This window comes from Thermobia domestica, chromosome 9 (genome assembly GCF_964235325.1).
Source record: "Thermobia domestica chromosome 9, izTheDome1.hap1.1, whole genome shotgun sequence".
Classification (NCBI taxonomy): domain Eukaryota; kingdom Metazoa; phylum Arthropoda; class Insecta; order Zygentoma; family Lepismatidae; genus Thermobia; species Thermobia domestica.
In genome coordinates, this window is record NC_137462.1 from 43654438 (window position 1) to 43671635 (window position 17198).

The 17198-nt window shown below is 35.5% G+C and overlaps 1 protein-coding gene across 3 annotated transcripts in view; it reads right to left on the minus strand.

The window, feature by feature from the left end:
• LOC145694622 (synergin gamma-like) overlaps window positions 1-16609 on the minus strand; it is a 55064-nt gene extending 38455 nt beyond the window's left edge. For 2 of the 3 annotated variants that reach the window (XM_081771024.1, XM_081771025.1), the window contains exons 1-5: window positions 16203-16609; window positions 8120-8282; window positions 7074-7220; window positions 6014-6139; window positions 1752-1955 (exon numbers count right to left, since the gene is read on the minus strand). In XM_081771024.1, coding sequence (XP_081627150.1) covers window positions 1752-1955; window positions 6014-6139; window positions 7074-7220; window positions 8120-8282; window positions 16203-16219 — 657 coding nt within the window. In that variant the 5' untranslated portion in view covers window positions 16220-16609. The remainder of the gene's footprint in view (window positions 1-1751; window positions 1956-6013; window positions 6140-7073; window positions 7221-8119; window positions 8283-16202) is intronic. The other variant, XM_081771023.1, reaches the window with a different exon arrangement.
• Window positions 16610-17198: the final 589 nt, after the last annotated feature.

Sequence of the window (17198 nt, forward strand, 5' to 3'; positions counted from 1 at the left end):
ACTGGCAAGATTGATATTCGTTGTATTCTAGGTGCTTTCTCAACACGTGATGTACTTTTTTTTCAGGTCAAGATTTTATAATTATTTATTATGTTTTTTTTATTTATGTAATATGTAGACTAACTATTTTTTATCTTAATGACTTGTGTTAGAATTGTACCAATAGCTATATGAATTCTCAGATTTCTGTGTTCATCGCTCATCGACTGACTGACGAGAACGAGTCAAGAGCGAGTCTCGAAATAATACAACATGGTTAAATACTGAGGCACAGGGTTAGTTATAACATTAAATTGTGTATTGTTTCATTTCGTACGGAAGATAGCGCAAGACATAATGGTTTATACTTCATGTCTATATCTACGATTATTATGCACTCAAGATGGAAAATGGACGTTAATTTTTTAGCTAATAATGAGTACATAAATATAGTTAATGTGTTATTTAAATGCATAAAGACAACAGTTGATTTAGATAATAAAAATTGATTATATATATGGCCAACTGCCAATTAAAGTAGGTTTAAAGGGACAAGTTTTGCCAATAGATGTCACTACAGTCTTCGTATCTCGTATGTATTTTTTTATATTTCACGAAAATTTACGATTTCTCTTACAAATTTGAACCTAGAGACTTCAAATTCTTAAAGATGGAACTTCATAGCTCGTCGAAGGCAACAATCCCTGCCAATTTTTTATTTAGAATTTTCTTCGTTGTTGAAATGGCTTGATTGCTGAAATGAAGATCCAAACCTTGAACAATATAACTGTTTCAACAATTAAGGAAATTCTAAATAAAAAATCGGCACGGATTGTTGCCTTTGATACGTTATGAAGTTCCTTCTCTAAAAATTTGAAGTCTCTAGGTTGAAATTTGTAAGAGAAATCGTGAATTTTCGTCAAAAGGTAAAATATACATACGAGAGATACGAAGACTGTGGTGACATCTATCGGCAAAGCTTGTCCCTTTACAACAACCTTAACTCTACCACGAAAGGAAATTTCCTTTAATCCTATAGATACACTGTCTGGTTTGGGTAAATTGAAAGCGTGCTTCACAAAACCATAATACTTCACTTAGACTAGGTAGTAAATTAGCATGCCACGTCCTCTTCTGAAAATTGATGATCAGTATATAGAACACTGTACCATGAATGTTTGATAGCCGCCATTTTTTTTGGAGGGGGGGGGGATAAATAAATTAGAGGACAGACGTATTAATTTACTTAATTTTGAATTTAAAAGCTGAAGTTAAACTTTTATTCCCTATACAAGAACAATATGAATATGTAGAGAATGAAGAAGTAATCCAGAGAAAAGGATTACTGCTGCAAAAAGCACACTGTCAAATTTCTAAAATATTGCGGAAAAATATAATTCCAAGACGCACCACACGGGTAACAAGACTGGCTCTTTAGACAGGTTCACAATTAGGATTACTGATATCATGTTTACAAGATCTGAGTAATTATGGCTTCATTATACCAGCACATATCAATTAAATGCCTCGAATGTAAGAGATTCTCACTTCGCATCTTCACAGAACGACTCTAGTACAAAGAAGCACACTACGAAAACCTTACACTGCTCAGCCTATTTCACAATTCTTGTAATTAAAAGCGCAAACTAGGTCCCGGGTGAAACCGTTACGACTCCCCTCCCCCACCTCATCTCTGCTGCTAACTATAAACATTACAGTTAATATATTACATATGCGACTCTCACTGCACATAAATATGCAGTTTATCTTACCTTAATATCCTTGACGCTGGGTTTGGAGAAAGTCTTGGCTTTCCCGCTGGACGAAAGATCCGAGTAGGCCATCATTAAACTCTCTAATTTCACCTCTTCTTTCGTTGCTGACTGAGGAGCTGAAGATATCACACTGACACCTATATTACTGTTACTCCCACTCTCCTGTTTACTTTTATCTTTCTGATAGACTGGTTCTTTATCCTTCAGAGAACAGGTACACGTTAGTAAAAAAGTTTTAACTATTATTTCAAACATTTTTTATAACAATTTATATATTATAATGTTTTAGATTTTGCTAAGATTTAATACCTTAAATCACCTAATTATTTCACTTGCTTAAACATTTTTTTTTTTATAGCCAGCATAAGATTGGTTTTGTTTTGTTAATTTTCAGCTTATAATATCCTACTTTTAGGACGGAAGTCACGTGAAACCTAGGCCTTTAACTTCGGGTTCTAACATTTATTACCCTCGTGAATATAACTTGGATCTATCGCAACAAAGTTGAGATGCAACTTACCGTTTAGACTTTAATCTGAATTATACGGGCCTCCAACACCGAAGCCGAGAATAATAACTTTAACCAAGAAAGGTCTACAGATACTGCATGATACGACGCTTACTATTTAATATAGAACCTGAACATATGCTTCAACTGGGTATCAAATTTGAGCACATATACATACGTTAATCAACTATTAGAAAGAAAACGCCAGATAAGTGAAAACGTTCAGATGATTAGGTAGAGAGCTCTAGGGTAGGTGGTTACACATTTCGTTTTTTGAATTTTGCAGTTTGTTTCTTTTTCTTCTTCTTCTTCTTCTTATTATTATTATTATTATTATTAAAGGCTTTATCCAAATTGAATTAATGAGCTTACTGAAAGTTTACTTAAAAGTGGCATTTATAGTTAGTGCATAAAATTAAGAGTTTGTATTTTCACATCACTGTTATAACATAAACATTCTTAAGCCTTAGTTCTGAAGAAGAACCCGTGGGACGTACTGGAAATATCGGCTAAAAATTCATTAAAAAGGAATATTACACAGGTTAGTTTTGATATATATATATATATATATATATATATATATATATATATATATATATATATATACACGCGTTGTTGTACCCAGTGGCGGATCCAGGATATGATTAAGGGAGGGACTAAACCATTGTTTGCAGTTTTATCCAGTATAAAGCAGGATTAAAGCCCATTTTATTCAGTGTAAACCTGAGCATCAAGGGGGGCTATAGCCCCGGATCCGCGCCTGGTTGTGCCCAAGCCTTTGGCCCACTGTACACTACAGGCTACTTAAAAGAGTGCTTAATTAAAAGCTCTAATTGTTCACAATTAACTTCTTTTTCTTTTAGTTTGCCACTCCAAACGCAATACCTTACGTAGCTATTCGAAGACTTCATTATAACAGCAATCCCACACGTAATGACACCTATTAGCGTTTCTGTTGACTATTAGAAATTAGGGTGAAACGTTACTCCTTGCCTCCAAAGGAATCAACATTGTGACCCTTGTCCATCTGTAACCAATATCACACGTCTCTTAAGCAATGTTGTATAACGTTCCAGGATAGCGTGATGCAAAGATTGGCATGTTTCCTTTTTATAATTAGGATTATGAATAGTTTTCATTATATCTCTCCAGTTTACGTAATTAAAAAAAATGGTACAACAGTACAACGTAAATGACATATACGTTAATGCAGTTGTGCTCACTGAAGCTTCATGATCATACCAATGTTGTAATTTATTATCATGTATTACTAACAGAAAACCCCGTAAGGAAATTGATTAATAATACAATACAACTTTAATCTACTCATGACGCCTCGGTATAATTGCAGTGACGCCAGCTGTCGTTTAGGTTTAACTATTGTGTCATTATACCCTAAAATTTAAAAAAAAAAAAAAATACAAGGTTTGGTCAATAAGTAATGCACAATCCTTAGTAACTTCTAATTGATAACTCACAATAACGGTACTCAGCACAAATGAACTCTCAATCATTGGCTACAGATCAGAATCATTCAATATATCCACAATTCCTTTCCACCTATTTGGTAAACTGTTCTTTCCGTTTTCCTTAGCAAAATGATACATCCTTCCGAAACTACCTTCTAACTCTTGGAGTAACTTATCGTTTTCAGATGTTCTACCACGCAGAAAATTCTTCAATCCACCGAACAGATAGAAATCTGAGGGAGCCAGGTCAGGACTGTCAGCTGGTTGAAGTATATCTAGGAATTTATAACAGCGTCTGGTGCGCTGTGTGTGGTCTTGCATTGTTCTGATGAAATTTGATTTGAGAGACTTTCAGGTCCGGTCTTTTTGTTGTAAATGCACTTTTTAGCTTTTCTAAAGATTTACAGTATTTTTCCCTCTGAATGGAAGCTTTTCTTTAAAGAATGTCCATAACCATGAGCCCATCTTGATCTTGAAAGACGGAGATAATTTTGTTTTTGGAATGGGGAAGCCTTGGTTTTCTCTTGACTAGCAATGTTGTATGGGTTCCACTGCATTGAATGACGCTTTGAAGAAGGGTCATAATGATAGACCCAAGTCTCATCACACGTTATGACGCCTTTAAACGCCTCATTAGGTGCTCCTGGGAAAGATTTGATGAGGTCGAAACAAATTTCTTTCCGAGTTTGCATCATTTCTCTTGTCATTAGCTTAAACACACTTCCCTTTGATATTGATAATCTGTCCATCAACTGATAAGTCGTTGCTGTTCAATTATTCTTATCCATTTCCTCCAAAGGAGCCACACAGCAGCGAGCCTATATGAGACGTGGACCTACTGATTAACGTGGAATCCGAACCACATAAGCATCCGCTGGGAATCGAACCCGGGTCTATTGTCGTCTTGTATTAAAGCGTGATTAACCTTTTGGGACAAATACCTACAGCAAAATCTTGTTTCCTTGGGAGTTTCCTTTACTTATATTAAGATCTAGTATGATTTTCCGCGAGTTTCTCTTATGTTGTTTATTGTCCATTCTTAAAACTCTTTTATGTCAATTCTATTTTTGGGTTCTGAACGAAAATTTTCATCCCTTGTTAAGTAACGAAATAATAACACTAATAAAAATCTGAAATTATTTGACAGATACATATTACCAACTAGATAATTTTCTTGTCTCACTGAGGGGCTTCAACGTAATTTGTGTCTGCATTTTTTTTTTACTGGTATCACGCTAGTGGGCCTTAGACGGTGATAAGGTTAGTATGTCCGTCTGTCCGTTAGTCTTCACGATAAATCTTGAACGGAGGCGAATTTAAAAATTTCTGTTTTTTTTCCGACAGACAAGTAAAGCGATCTCGGCCGCATTCATTACTAGAGTCAATCCGTTACCACCTTCACGGGTAACGGTGAACTTAAGGTGATTGTTCATATACTATTTCTACTACTGAACCAAAGATGAATAATCGTAGAATGATAAAGTTAAGCGCCATTAGATGGCAGTAAACACCCTCCGACGCTTGAGACACCTACCGGACGAAAGTGAAACTTCTAGGCGTGATGCTTTTTACTATCTTTAGCACAATTTATTGAATTTTATTTCGTATCCTTGACTTACAAATAGAAGTGATTATACTTAATGTTTCGCTTGGATTTTGATTGATACAATTACTAGCGTCAATTATCCGCTTTGCTGCGTTAAAATAAGAAAAATGAATAATATGTTCCGTTAGTCAGTCACTTTTTAATGTTACTGAAGCGCTCTCTAATATCGCCCACTTTTGATCATTTTTATATATCTCCCCTTTGCCTCAAGCTGCGGGGTTGAACTTGGATTTAAACGGCATCGGAAGTGTCACTGTTCATCTCAGCGACCCCAAAAACTATGGATTCGACACTAATATCGGTCATTTTCAATCATTTTTATATATCTTTCTCCTCTCCCAAGTTGCAGCGTCAAAGTGAAATTATAAAAGCCATCCCAGGCCTGAACCTCATCTATGTTCAAAATTTGATCGCGATCGATCGAGTGGCTTGAAAGTTATTAAGTCACAAAAATAAGTCACTTTCATTTATATATATATATATATATATATATATATTAGGTTGTTAGAAACAATTTTTTGAAATTGTAATTATTACATATTTGCTGATTTGAACAAAGATGATACGGATTTGATATTTTGCATCTAGATATTGACTTTAAAAGGTCATCAACTCTTAAGAAACAGTCAAGAGCACATAGTGACTTCAAGTGCATTAAGATAAATAAAAATCTTACCCCTGTGTGAGTATTCTTTGCAACTGCGCTATCATTGTTGACAGGAGGAACTGATTGGCTCTTTGGTTTAACACTCTCTCTTTTTCCGAACATGTTCTCTATCAAAGCATCTGCACTAACAGGCTCCTGCAAAATAAACACGATACGTCACTATTAAAAATCTTCCCATATTGCAACAGGAGCTGAGAATCATCACAGCAAACAAGGTTTCAGGCCATTTCTGAGCCCATTTTCACGGCATCTTTTACACTATTCACTAAAGCATGACTAAAGAATCATTTACAAAAAGTCATGATTCTAAATAAAACCTCTAGAGTTAGATTAATACACACTATGAAAATATGTTCGTTAATGAAGTAAACACTGAATGATACAGAAAGTAGTTATACGCCAGAAATGTGTATTACAACTGACATTAATGTATTCAATTATGATTACTTCTAAAGCGAATGAATTATTCATTCAATGTGCTTCGACTTCTTTATTTCTTCTGCCCCATATAACTTCATATTCAAGAGTGGGAGTACAAAAAATGTTGAAGTCAATGATTGCGTGATTTTAACACATGTAGCGCTAAATGTTAAAATGGACTCGTTTGTGTGCCTATGACTTGAAGGCACTGCAACAGTGCTACAGACAGACAAGAGAATGAGGAGACCCCGAAAAGCTGACGGGAAAGACCTCAAACATTGTGACTTCATATTATTACTAAATACTTCTTGGTCAGCAATATCAGAGTTGCAGGGTCCACATTACATTAACAAAATTTTACCCTCAGTCGTTCTCCATTAGGCATACAAGTATATATATATATATATATATATATATATATATATATATATATATATATATATATATATATATATATATATATATATATATATATATATATATTTTAAGAAAATAATTTTCTTCGTACTTGTCAGTGAGAAGGCATATGACTGCTATTAAATAGTACAGTCGCGCCTGGTACAAAGTCTAATTTTTTTGTGAGATTAGTATCGAGGAGGCCTTTAGAGTAAAACGAAGAACGTTATAGACTGTATAATAAAAATAGTACCTTTCGTATAGACCCCATCGCTCGCAGTTTCTGCTGTTGTTTCAAATACTCCCGTTCTTTTTGCTGTTGTTCCTTCCAATCTTGTGGGGATCCCTGAGGCCACGATGAAGTACCTCCTGGCTTTCGAACTGGAGGAACTGCAGAAACCTGTAAGAAAGAAACTTCATTTTTGAGTTTTATGTTCCACCATTCTGTTCTTTAGGTTAAAGGAGAGGATGAGAAACGAATAATGATAAAGAAGTGAATGATGAATTCATGCCCTGAGCGGGATTATAATGGTTGAACACAAAATACAAGCATAATTCTAGAAATGCAAAATTACATTGGAATATGGATTATCCAATTAAGATTCTAGTTTGATTTACGAGTATTTATTTATTTGCTCATACTATATAACGCTAGGAGAGTAACATTTTGCAACGTGAAATATTCATACTAGTGTAAATCTCTACCTTCAAGTTTGATTTTTCTTTATGCAGAGAACTAACAAAACATGAAATTTAACCAATAATATGCCATGGTGCCACTCTCACATAGTAAAGATCTTGTTTTCACAACCTAACCTAGCTTACCTTGACACAATGATTTTGCATAATTACACTGCCTGCGATGTCAAAGATTACTAAGTTATAAACCAACATTATTACAGGTAAAACAAAAGCAGATATCCAAGTATTCAGAAAGAGACCCTTATCTCATTATATAATAGCTTCCTCAGGCCAAGAGTGGCTAATGGACGTGTCTTTTATACACGGCATCCGAGATTCAATTCTCGGTGAAAATACAAAACTTCAGATACAATTCCTATGAATTATGTCCCGTCTTATAATCTCAATGTTGAAAGGCATTTTAAGCTTTGATTAATCAATCAGTCAGATTAATAATACAGAAAATCTACAGATTAACATTAAACCACCACAACAACGAAATCTGAATTTGGATCTCAATTTCAATAGAAAGAAAAAAAAGTATATTCTATGCGCAAAAGATAAAAGAGTAACTTTGAACGGACACAGATGTATGAAGATAAATCTAAAATAACCTACCTGTTGAGGCCACATTCCAGGTCTCATTCCATGGAAAGCCGGCATGCTCATCATGTTAATAGCAGGCTGCTGTGGAGCGATGCCCATCCCCACAGCATGCATCATCGGAGGCATGACATTAGTCACTCCCACTGGTTGCATAAAGGGAGGTTGAAAAGGGTGCCTAAAACAAGAAAACTTTTCAAGTCCTTCTTAAGTAGAAGATGTTGGTATTAACTACTAATCGCTACCACATACTTCGACGCGTGGCAAAAATGCAGACCAACAAGCATTCAATGTCATTTCTTTTTAAGTCAATAAGGCTGATCCTAAAACAAGTTTGGTTCTCAGTTATTTTATGTGCGAGGGAAGAGTGCGCCAAGAAATATATTATGGTGCTGTCACAGGTTTCCTTTAAAACAAGCAAATATGGTTCAGAGCACTCGTGTGTGTATGTGCGCGTGCGTGTGCTCGCGCAAAGAAATATACTATAGTACCCTGTAGGGTAGCTAATGGCAGTGTGCTATGGATAGGTGGCTGCTATGGAAATCGAACATTCACGTCAATAATAAAAGTGAGCAATTGGTAGAACTAGCTAATCAATACAACAAAGGAGGTCCGAATTTTAAATCTCAATTTCAATAGAAAGAAATACATATCTCATCTCACATCTCATACGCCCAAAAAAAAAAAAAAGATAACAGCAATTTTAGCAGTATATGGTACGAAATAATACGCAATGCCAACAATAATAATAAGTTAAAAAATACGTAAATTCAAAAATATCTTCGTAGTAAAATCACAGATATTTATCTCAATACGAGACTAACTTAATGAAAACACTAAAGACTATGCCTATAGTAAATATTGCAATCGCTTGCATAAATTTCTAATCGCGCTTTTTATACTAATTTGAGGATACTAATCCAATAAAATTATTTTTAAACATATCTATCTAAGGTGTCACGAGAAATGACCTCAAAGTTGGGATTCTTGATGCACGCTTATGCCAATGATAAAAATGCCCACGTCTGGCTATATTACTAGTTGCAATTTGAGGATGTTAAATTTAATGGAACTGTTATTAAACACACACATCCATGGGGTGACTAGGAAAAAGATCTCAAATTGAGAAATATGTCTCTATCTCTCTCTCTCTCTCTCTCTCTCTCTCTCTCTATATATATATATATATATATATATATACATATATAAAAGTGACCATGATCGTGAATTGGTTAAGGGGTGGGGCAGGGTATCAAAACTTTTTCTGAGGGCGGTTTTAGGTCAAAACTAACATTTTAGGTCAATAACAACACAATTTGAATCAAGGGCCGATTTCACTATCCTACTAGGAAAGACCCTTTACTTGGCCGGGAATGGAACCAGGGACCCCATTCGCCAGAGATAAGTGCTCTAGCTCTGTCAGCAAGACATCTTGGAAAGAGTTTAATATGATTGATTCAAATGTTTCCTAATTGCTACTTCAACACAAATGCAATCTAGCATATTATGTTAAAATTAAATTAAAACAACACTCAACATTAAATCTGGATGAAAGAAACCTCGACAAGAACTAAGATTTAATTAAACAACTTCATTCAAAAACATGAAACATTTGTGACAGCAAATCAATTCTTGCACGTAGCGCAATTGTTCAGATTTATGCACAGATAGATTTGAATAGTTGATGCAATTTTTGTATGGGTTAAACAAAAGAGAAAGATGAATTGATTTGATTGACTTTAGTGCCTCTTTCAGAAACGAGTCCATATTAATACATGGACCTACAGCATAGCGTGGGACCAGAACCATATGACCTCCCACCGGGAATCGGATCAGGTCTCCTGCGCTAAAGAACACTTAAAACGTTTAAAATTGTTTGAAATGTCGTTTCAGTAACTTGTTGCTGCTTTTAACGTTTTGTGTAGAAAATTAATATTTTACAATACTGAATAATAATAATTATTATTATTTTAGTGGTAGTGGTAGTAAAAGGACATCTAGCCAAGGCTAATCCAGAGATATATGTGTTTTTGTTGAGTGTGCAAAAAGAAGGAATAATGTTTAGAATGGAAAAGAAGGAATAATGTTTTTATTATCCTTCTGTCTTCAAGATGTCTTATTTTGAAGGTAGTAATCTGTTTCAAGGTTTCCAGTCTCGTTTTCGTTGTCTTGAAGAGGCTGCTAAGTCGATACGATTGTATTTCAAGGTGGTCGTTTCTCTTTCCATTTATTTGTTTGGCCGTGCTCAATAGCTTGAAGAAGTTCTTGTCTTCTTCAGTGAAGTGGGTTTGATGAAATTTCTTACGTACAAATTTGCCGAAGTATTTTATATTGAATCTGTGGATTTCTTGATTAATTGGTGTAATGTTATCTAGTTCGTAAAATTTATGGTTTGGTACCATAATACTGTAATATTTCTCTTATCCAGTGTCTTTTTTTCCTTCTTTATACCGTGTCAATATATTTGAAATACGAAACTGATTTAAACTACTCACTGAACAAAACAGTAAGTTTATTCTAAAAAAAATAAATAAATAACGTGTAACAGTTTCGCCACCCCCACTTTGGCTTTATCAGACATCATCAGATATCTTACTCCCACTGTGATGTTTTCACCTATGCACAGGTTTACAATATGGAGGCACAACGATAATGACCCGATAATTACTGTTTTCTTTTTTTTAAAACTTATGATGTCCTCCTAGTAAGTTTCCTTGGGCTATCAACCACGTGAAAATTTACTAGAATCACGTTGCCACGGAAGATTCAATTCTTTCTTTATAAATGTCCTATTAATAATTATTACTATCTTTAATTTACACAGCCACAACAGTATGTATGCAGACAAAGTGAGAAATAATGCTAATACTATCAAATAATTCTACTTGTAACTTTCCGTCTGTACTAGGTTTGATTGCATGACAGGACTTGTTCAATGACCAAGCGGAAAGTGTACGAACCTGAGGAAACAATGGCAAGCAAGTAGCATGCAATGTTCGGGCGCAGCGAGTAGGACAAAGTTGGTTAGGTAGAGATGTATGTTCACTACTTAATCTTTATATATAAAAACCTAGTTCGGCAAGTACACCTTTACAACCAACGTAATAGAGTTTTCCAGTAGTTGACAAGTCTATTTCATTATTTAACATTTGTAAAAAATATCTTTCAGATTTGCCATGTTTTAGTTATCACTGTTAAGATGAGACCGTTAAGTAAAAAGTTTCAAGAATAGAGCTTTTAATGGGTGAGGTATGTAGAATGAAGAAACGATGAACTCGTGGGAAAGGATTGAAAAGCTAGGAGTACCAGGAAAAAGAAAGATGGGAAGATTCAAGATGAGATAGAAAGACAAGATACAAGATTTAAGGGACATGGGATGGAAAATACAGGACCTCCATAATAGAAGAAAGTAGACGAAAAGAAAGACGGAAACGCCGATCCTACATAAACACGAGAAAAGGTGGAAACAAAGATGATTTTCTGTTTTCACTTGCTTTATTTTCATTTAAAAAATATTCTCTTCAAATATGCCGAAAAATTATGGAGACTGTGTATTGCGCGACTCTTTTGTAATCATGGATTCACCATGCATTAAAGATACCACTTCCCTGACCAAAGTTAACTTTACCCAGGAAAATTAAGATTAATTACCTTTACGTCGCACCACTATAATGACTTCTTAATGGTATCTCTAGTTGATTTTTAACGTTAACGAAAGTATAGTACCGATGTAAATTAATATCTTACACACCCTTCCTTCATACGTAGTCATTTATTTCAACCGTGAAAATGATTATTGTCGACAGTTAGTCAATCCGCAAAGTCCTTTATTTCCACTCATTAATTTTAAGTGTAAAATCATTGATTAAAGTGGAGTAACGGGTTAAATTTCAAAGTTGGTTATCCGTTAGTAAAAAAAAATTGAAGTTACTGGAAAGAAATAGATAATTTGTTCGTTTGTGGGCCTGATAATATGTACGGAGAGTGGAAGTTGTGTATATTTTTCTTATAAGCGGTTGTAAACATGGAACTATTTGGCAAGCAGAAGGAACTATTTCGCGAAAGGCTACCGTATGGTTGGATTGTGGAAAAATAACGAGCATTTGTATTCTGAACATGGCTCCAAGTGTACAGAGACGTTCTGAATATGAACTAACAATAATATAGTTTGTGAAACAATACGGTGATAATGAGGAAAAACTTCGGAAAGCATATGGAAGTCATGGATTAATAAATTGCAAGTGGAGAAAGTTATATTTTTCAATGCAGCGGTAAGTCAAATGGCGAAAGATGCAACTGGCGGAAGGCAGCAACGAAGGGAACATTTTCTGAGCTTGCATATTTATATCTGGCCTAATGTAACCTAACCTAATCTTACGCTTTTTGTCGAAAACCAAGCACACAACCAACTTCGGAATAAATGCCGGAGTAGATGTGACCTATTTTCTTTAAATGGATAAGGGCAATTTGAGGGTAATGATTTGATTGGCCTTGGTTTAAACCTCGAGAAGTGACCGCAACCCGGTCTAACTAGAGGTCAAAGGTCAGCTCATTGAGGGAGACACCATGTTCATTCCCGAAGAGCAAATGCTGAAGAACCTAACACCACGAATGAATCCGCTTGATTTGATCCAGATCGTGCCACCACCAAACCTGTCTTTGGCATTTATGTCGTCTCCGTCTACTTCCAGCTACTGCCTCCGACTGGAAACTCTCGCCAAGTTTCTCTTAACAAAAATAAAGGCTTAGAAGGGCTAAATCTGAGTTTGAAAAAGAGGGATGACAAAAGGCAGGTAAAAAGACTGGCGGCCACAAGTGGTAGAACTTTTTGATTTATAAAGACTGGATGCAACCAAACTGATGGAAACCGATAAGGATGAAGTAGTTGTCAAGTCTGAACAAGCTGTAAATTTATTAAGTTACAATAATAATAATACTAATTAAAAAAATAAAAGACTATTGTTCTCTTCATTATTTCTATTGGCTCTTTTCACTAATTTTGTGCAAAAGATCAAGCCTGAGTATTACTGAATCGGCTGACTGTTTGTGCTCTACTGGTAGATCATTTGTAGAGCTAGTTAACCTTTGACCAGAGTTTAACCAGATTGCGATCACTTCTCGAGGTTGAGATTGAATTCAATCGAGCTACCACGGTCATCTCTTCAGGTCGAAACCCACCTCAATCGAATTGGCTCCTTCAAATTACCTTTATTCATTAAAAAAATAAACTCCACTCTAACCAAATTATTATTGTTGGCAAATCTTAAATCTGCACCCATTCCTGGATAATTCCCACTCTTCACATTTCCATAAAGCATAATTCATTCTTCTGCCTTGAATAACATGAAAAGTATTACTACGAAAATGCTGCCGCACAATTACGTGATTCTTAGAACTATAACATTCAAAGATAATACATTTAAACGTATTATACAGAAAGGAAAACATGTATTGAAAACAGACTTAAAATGAAATTAAATCTTCCAGCTTAACGTCTCAGGATAATGTCTTTTACGCTAAGGGAGACGGATGCTTTAGGCAAACATAGCCCACGATTAAGGAATACTTGGAGGAATGACAGGCATTACTCGAGCAGACGGTTCTACCAAATTTTGACACATTTCTTACATTTTCAGGTTAGGTTAGAGCTTTTTATTTCGTTTAACAGAGCATGCACTAAATGAGGAGCTCCATTATCACTCAAAAGCACGAATGCTATCTAATCGAGTCAGGGCAGGAGCGTTAGCGACGCGGTATACGCATACAAGAGGATAGTGGAAGAGCACACTTACACATTTATACAACACTTTTATTATCACTCAAAATTCATTTCTATATTCTATGAACTGACAGTAATTACTTATATTCACACTCTAATTTCGGTGCAGATTGCTTGTACGGATCCAATGATTTGTAAAATTTACAAAAGAAATTTGTAATACTATTTTCATAGAGTAGTATGTAAATAATTTAAAAAAAAGATATATGGTTTGTTCTTACCCGTGAGATGCATATGTACGTGAAAATACATTAATGAAAGTCCAACCTGGTATGTACGTATCCGCCCATAAGGTAAGTACTGACGGATAAACAATTTCTAAAATTTACGGAATAAATTAGTAATAAAATCCTGATAGACAAGTTTTGAATAATCAAAGTACGTTGTGTTTTCACGTCCGACAATTTGTACGTAGAAAAACAGAAATTAAAATATGACTTGTTGCACACATTCTCCTTTATGTAGGCATTGACTACAGTGTATAAAGTAAAGTAAGGTGATTCAGGGTATACCAAGGTGAAGAGTTAAGAAAAGGAAGTGTTGGTGAAGTTCTTGCAAATCAGCACGGAAGAGTGGTAAGATCTGAATATGTAGAGAATAGTAAAAAGGGCATATTTTTGGATATGAGGGGCCAGATTTTTTTTTTTTTTTTTGCTTAAAATTCGTACTTTCATGTTACACTTTCTGTTTTTGTTGACGGTTTAGGTTAGGTTAAGTTATGATTTGGGGGCTAGAATTCTTTGCTTCAAATTTGACTTTCTTCCTATATTTTCTGTGTTTTTGATAGCCCGTATAGTAAAACTTCACCGTTTAAGCTAGTTTGGTTTGTTTAGATGAAGTTACCCTCATTTCTCCTGTAAACATGTTCTTTTTTTTCCCCCCTGATTTTGGGCCCACAGTTACAAAATTATCCCGTAAAAGGTAATTATTTTCAGGCTTATAAGTGAAAGTGTAAATGAAGGGACCAATCACATATCGTAGTATCGTGAAAACAACTGTTTTCCGCAATCATAGTTTACGCGCATACCCACCATCACTGACGCATCTGTTCCCTACGGACGCACCCTCTCTCTGTCGCTCGGGCCCCTTGTTGCGCTCACATTTTGACTCGGTTAGATAGCATACGTGCTTTTAGTGGCCACCTGGCACAGATTGGTGTTTTTACACCTCTTATTAAAGTAAATCTGCACAGGGAAATGCAAGTGCACACCTCAAAAATGGTTGCTGAATGTAGAAAAAGTGAAAATGAAATGAAATCTTTGAGTTTTACGTCCCACGGATATGCCGGTTAGGCTAAAGGAGACGGTGATGATGAGTAATGAATGAAATGGTGGAATGAAGAAAGTGGGAGGAAACGGGAGAACCCCGAGAAAACCCACGCACACGGTGTTTGTCCACCACAAAGTTCACTTGGCGGGGGCTGGGATCGAACCCGGGACCCCAAGCACCAGAGGTGAACGCTCTACCACTGAGCCACCGCGGCCCCTGTAGAAAAAGTGAATGTACAGAGAAAGAAGTATATATTTCACGAATTTATGCATGGATCCGTATAATCAATCTGCACGCTGAATTCACGAAATAGGTATCACTTCGTACTCTACCTATTTATATATATATATAATTTATTTATTTGGCAGAGCCGTCGGCGTATGTTTAGCAGAAGGGGTCCAGCTCTTTTCTCTTAAAAAAAAAGTTACAATTTTGGTAATTTCTGTTAACATTCGGTTAGATTAGGGTTGCTTAGGTTAGGTTAGGTAAGTTAGTTTATGTTATATTAGTGTAGAGGTCCCGCATAATTTTCCAAAAAATGATAGAACTTCGCTTATTTCTACTAACATTAGGTTAGTTCAGTTTACCTTGGGTTAGATTAGATTTGTTTATGCTATGTTACGTCTAAGTACTTGCATCATTCATTTCTCCTGTAAATTTTGTTTTTTTTACGTGCTTCTGGACCCCTTGTAGTAAACATAGCTACTCCGAGCCGTCTGCTCGAGTGAAGTCGAATGACAATGTGAAAGAAAACGAGAGTACCCCGAGAAAATCGACGACAAGATGCTGTCTACCAGAAACTTACTTGGCCGAGATTCAAACCAAGGAATCGACGCACCATAGGTAAGTGCTCTAGCACTAACCCCCTGTGCCCCCTACTACAAGGAAGTAAAGGGCCTAGAAAGTGTTCGAAATTAAATATTATATAAAACCACTAAATTCACTGTATCATGTATAAACAACATACACAATACCTGCACTAATTTATGCGTTACTCATATTAGTCAAAGAAAAAACAAAAGTTTCTTTTAGATACAGGAAAGTACGTACCTATTTTGATTTGCCATCTTGGATGAAATTACTATAATCAGTGGCCTACTTCCAGCTCTTTCTACTTGAGTAATCGATTTTTCTGAACAACATTTTGACAAACTTCCCAAAGGTGTGTCAACTTGTTCCTTCCATCAAAGATAAAATGCAACATTCCATTATGAATTTCCTGCTTGCCTTCTGCTAACACCTGCCAACGACTTCCACCATTGCAGGTGGGTCTTTCATTTCTTCATACCTTCTGTGACATACAGTTGGCGCACTTGTCAATCGGAGCTTAGCATAATACAATTATGAGTTTTTCATTTTCAGTTCAAATGACATGCAGAAACACAAGTAAAAAATGTGTACTGCTTTTACAAGTATCAAACTCTAGACACTGTAATTCAAATATGTACTCCTACGAGAATCATATATATAAATCGAAGCTTATCAAACCAAACTATCACCGAGAAAGGAATATACTGAGTTACAGCATGCTATGAACTTTCGGAAATTCTAAATTCACAACTGCTTCGCTCCGCATCAGATAGATGTTATCGTCAAAATCATTTTGCTTCTCTACACCTCTCTTCAGTGTTGAATTCAGGCATATTCAAGTGGGAGGGGGGAAGATGACCCTCCCTAGAATATATATGCGTCAGCCTAGAATATCTATACTTATGCATTGAAATATTTGATTTTATCTGTTTAGTTCTTTCGGAATAAAAATCTTAAAAGCAAAGATTTTTTGTCTGCAGTAGTCAGTGGTTTAGTATGACGCTAATCACACGTCGTAATGACTGCATAATGCGGTTAGTTTTTTTTTTTGTTTTTTTTGCCCAATTTAATTGTTCTAACTAACAAACCGCGTTCTCGTATAAAGTCGAAGTTAATTAAAAAAAAATGGAAATTAGATACAGAAACACACAAACGCTTTACAACGTTAGTTAGAGGAAAATGACAATATGTTAGTTATTGCAACCGACCAGACAATAACAAGTCGCGAGTTTCGTT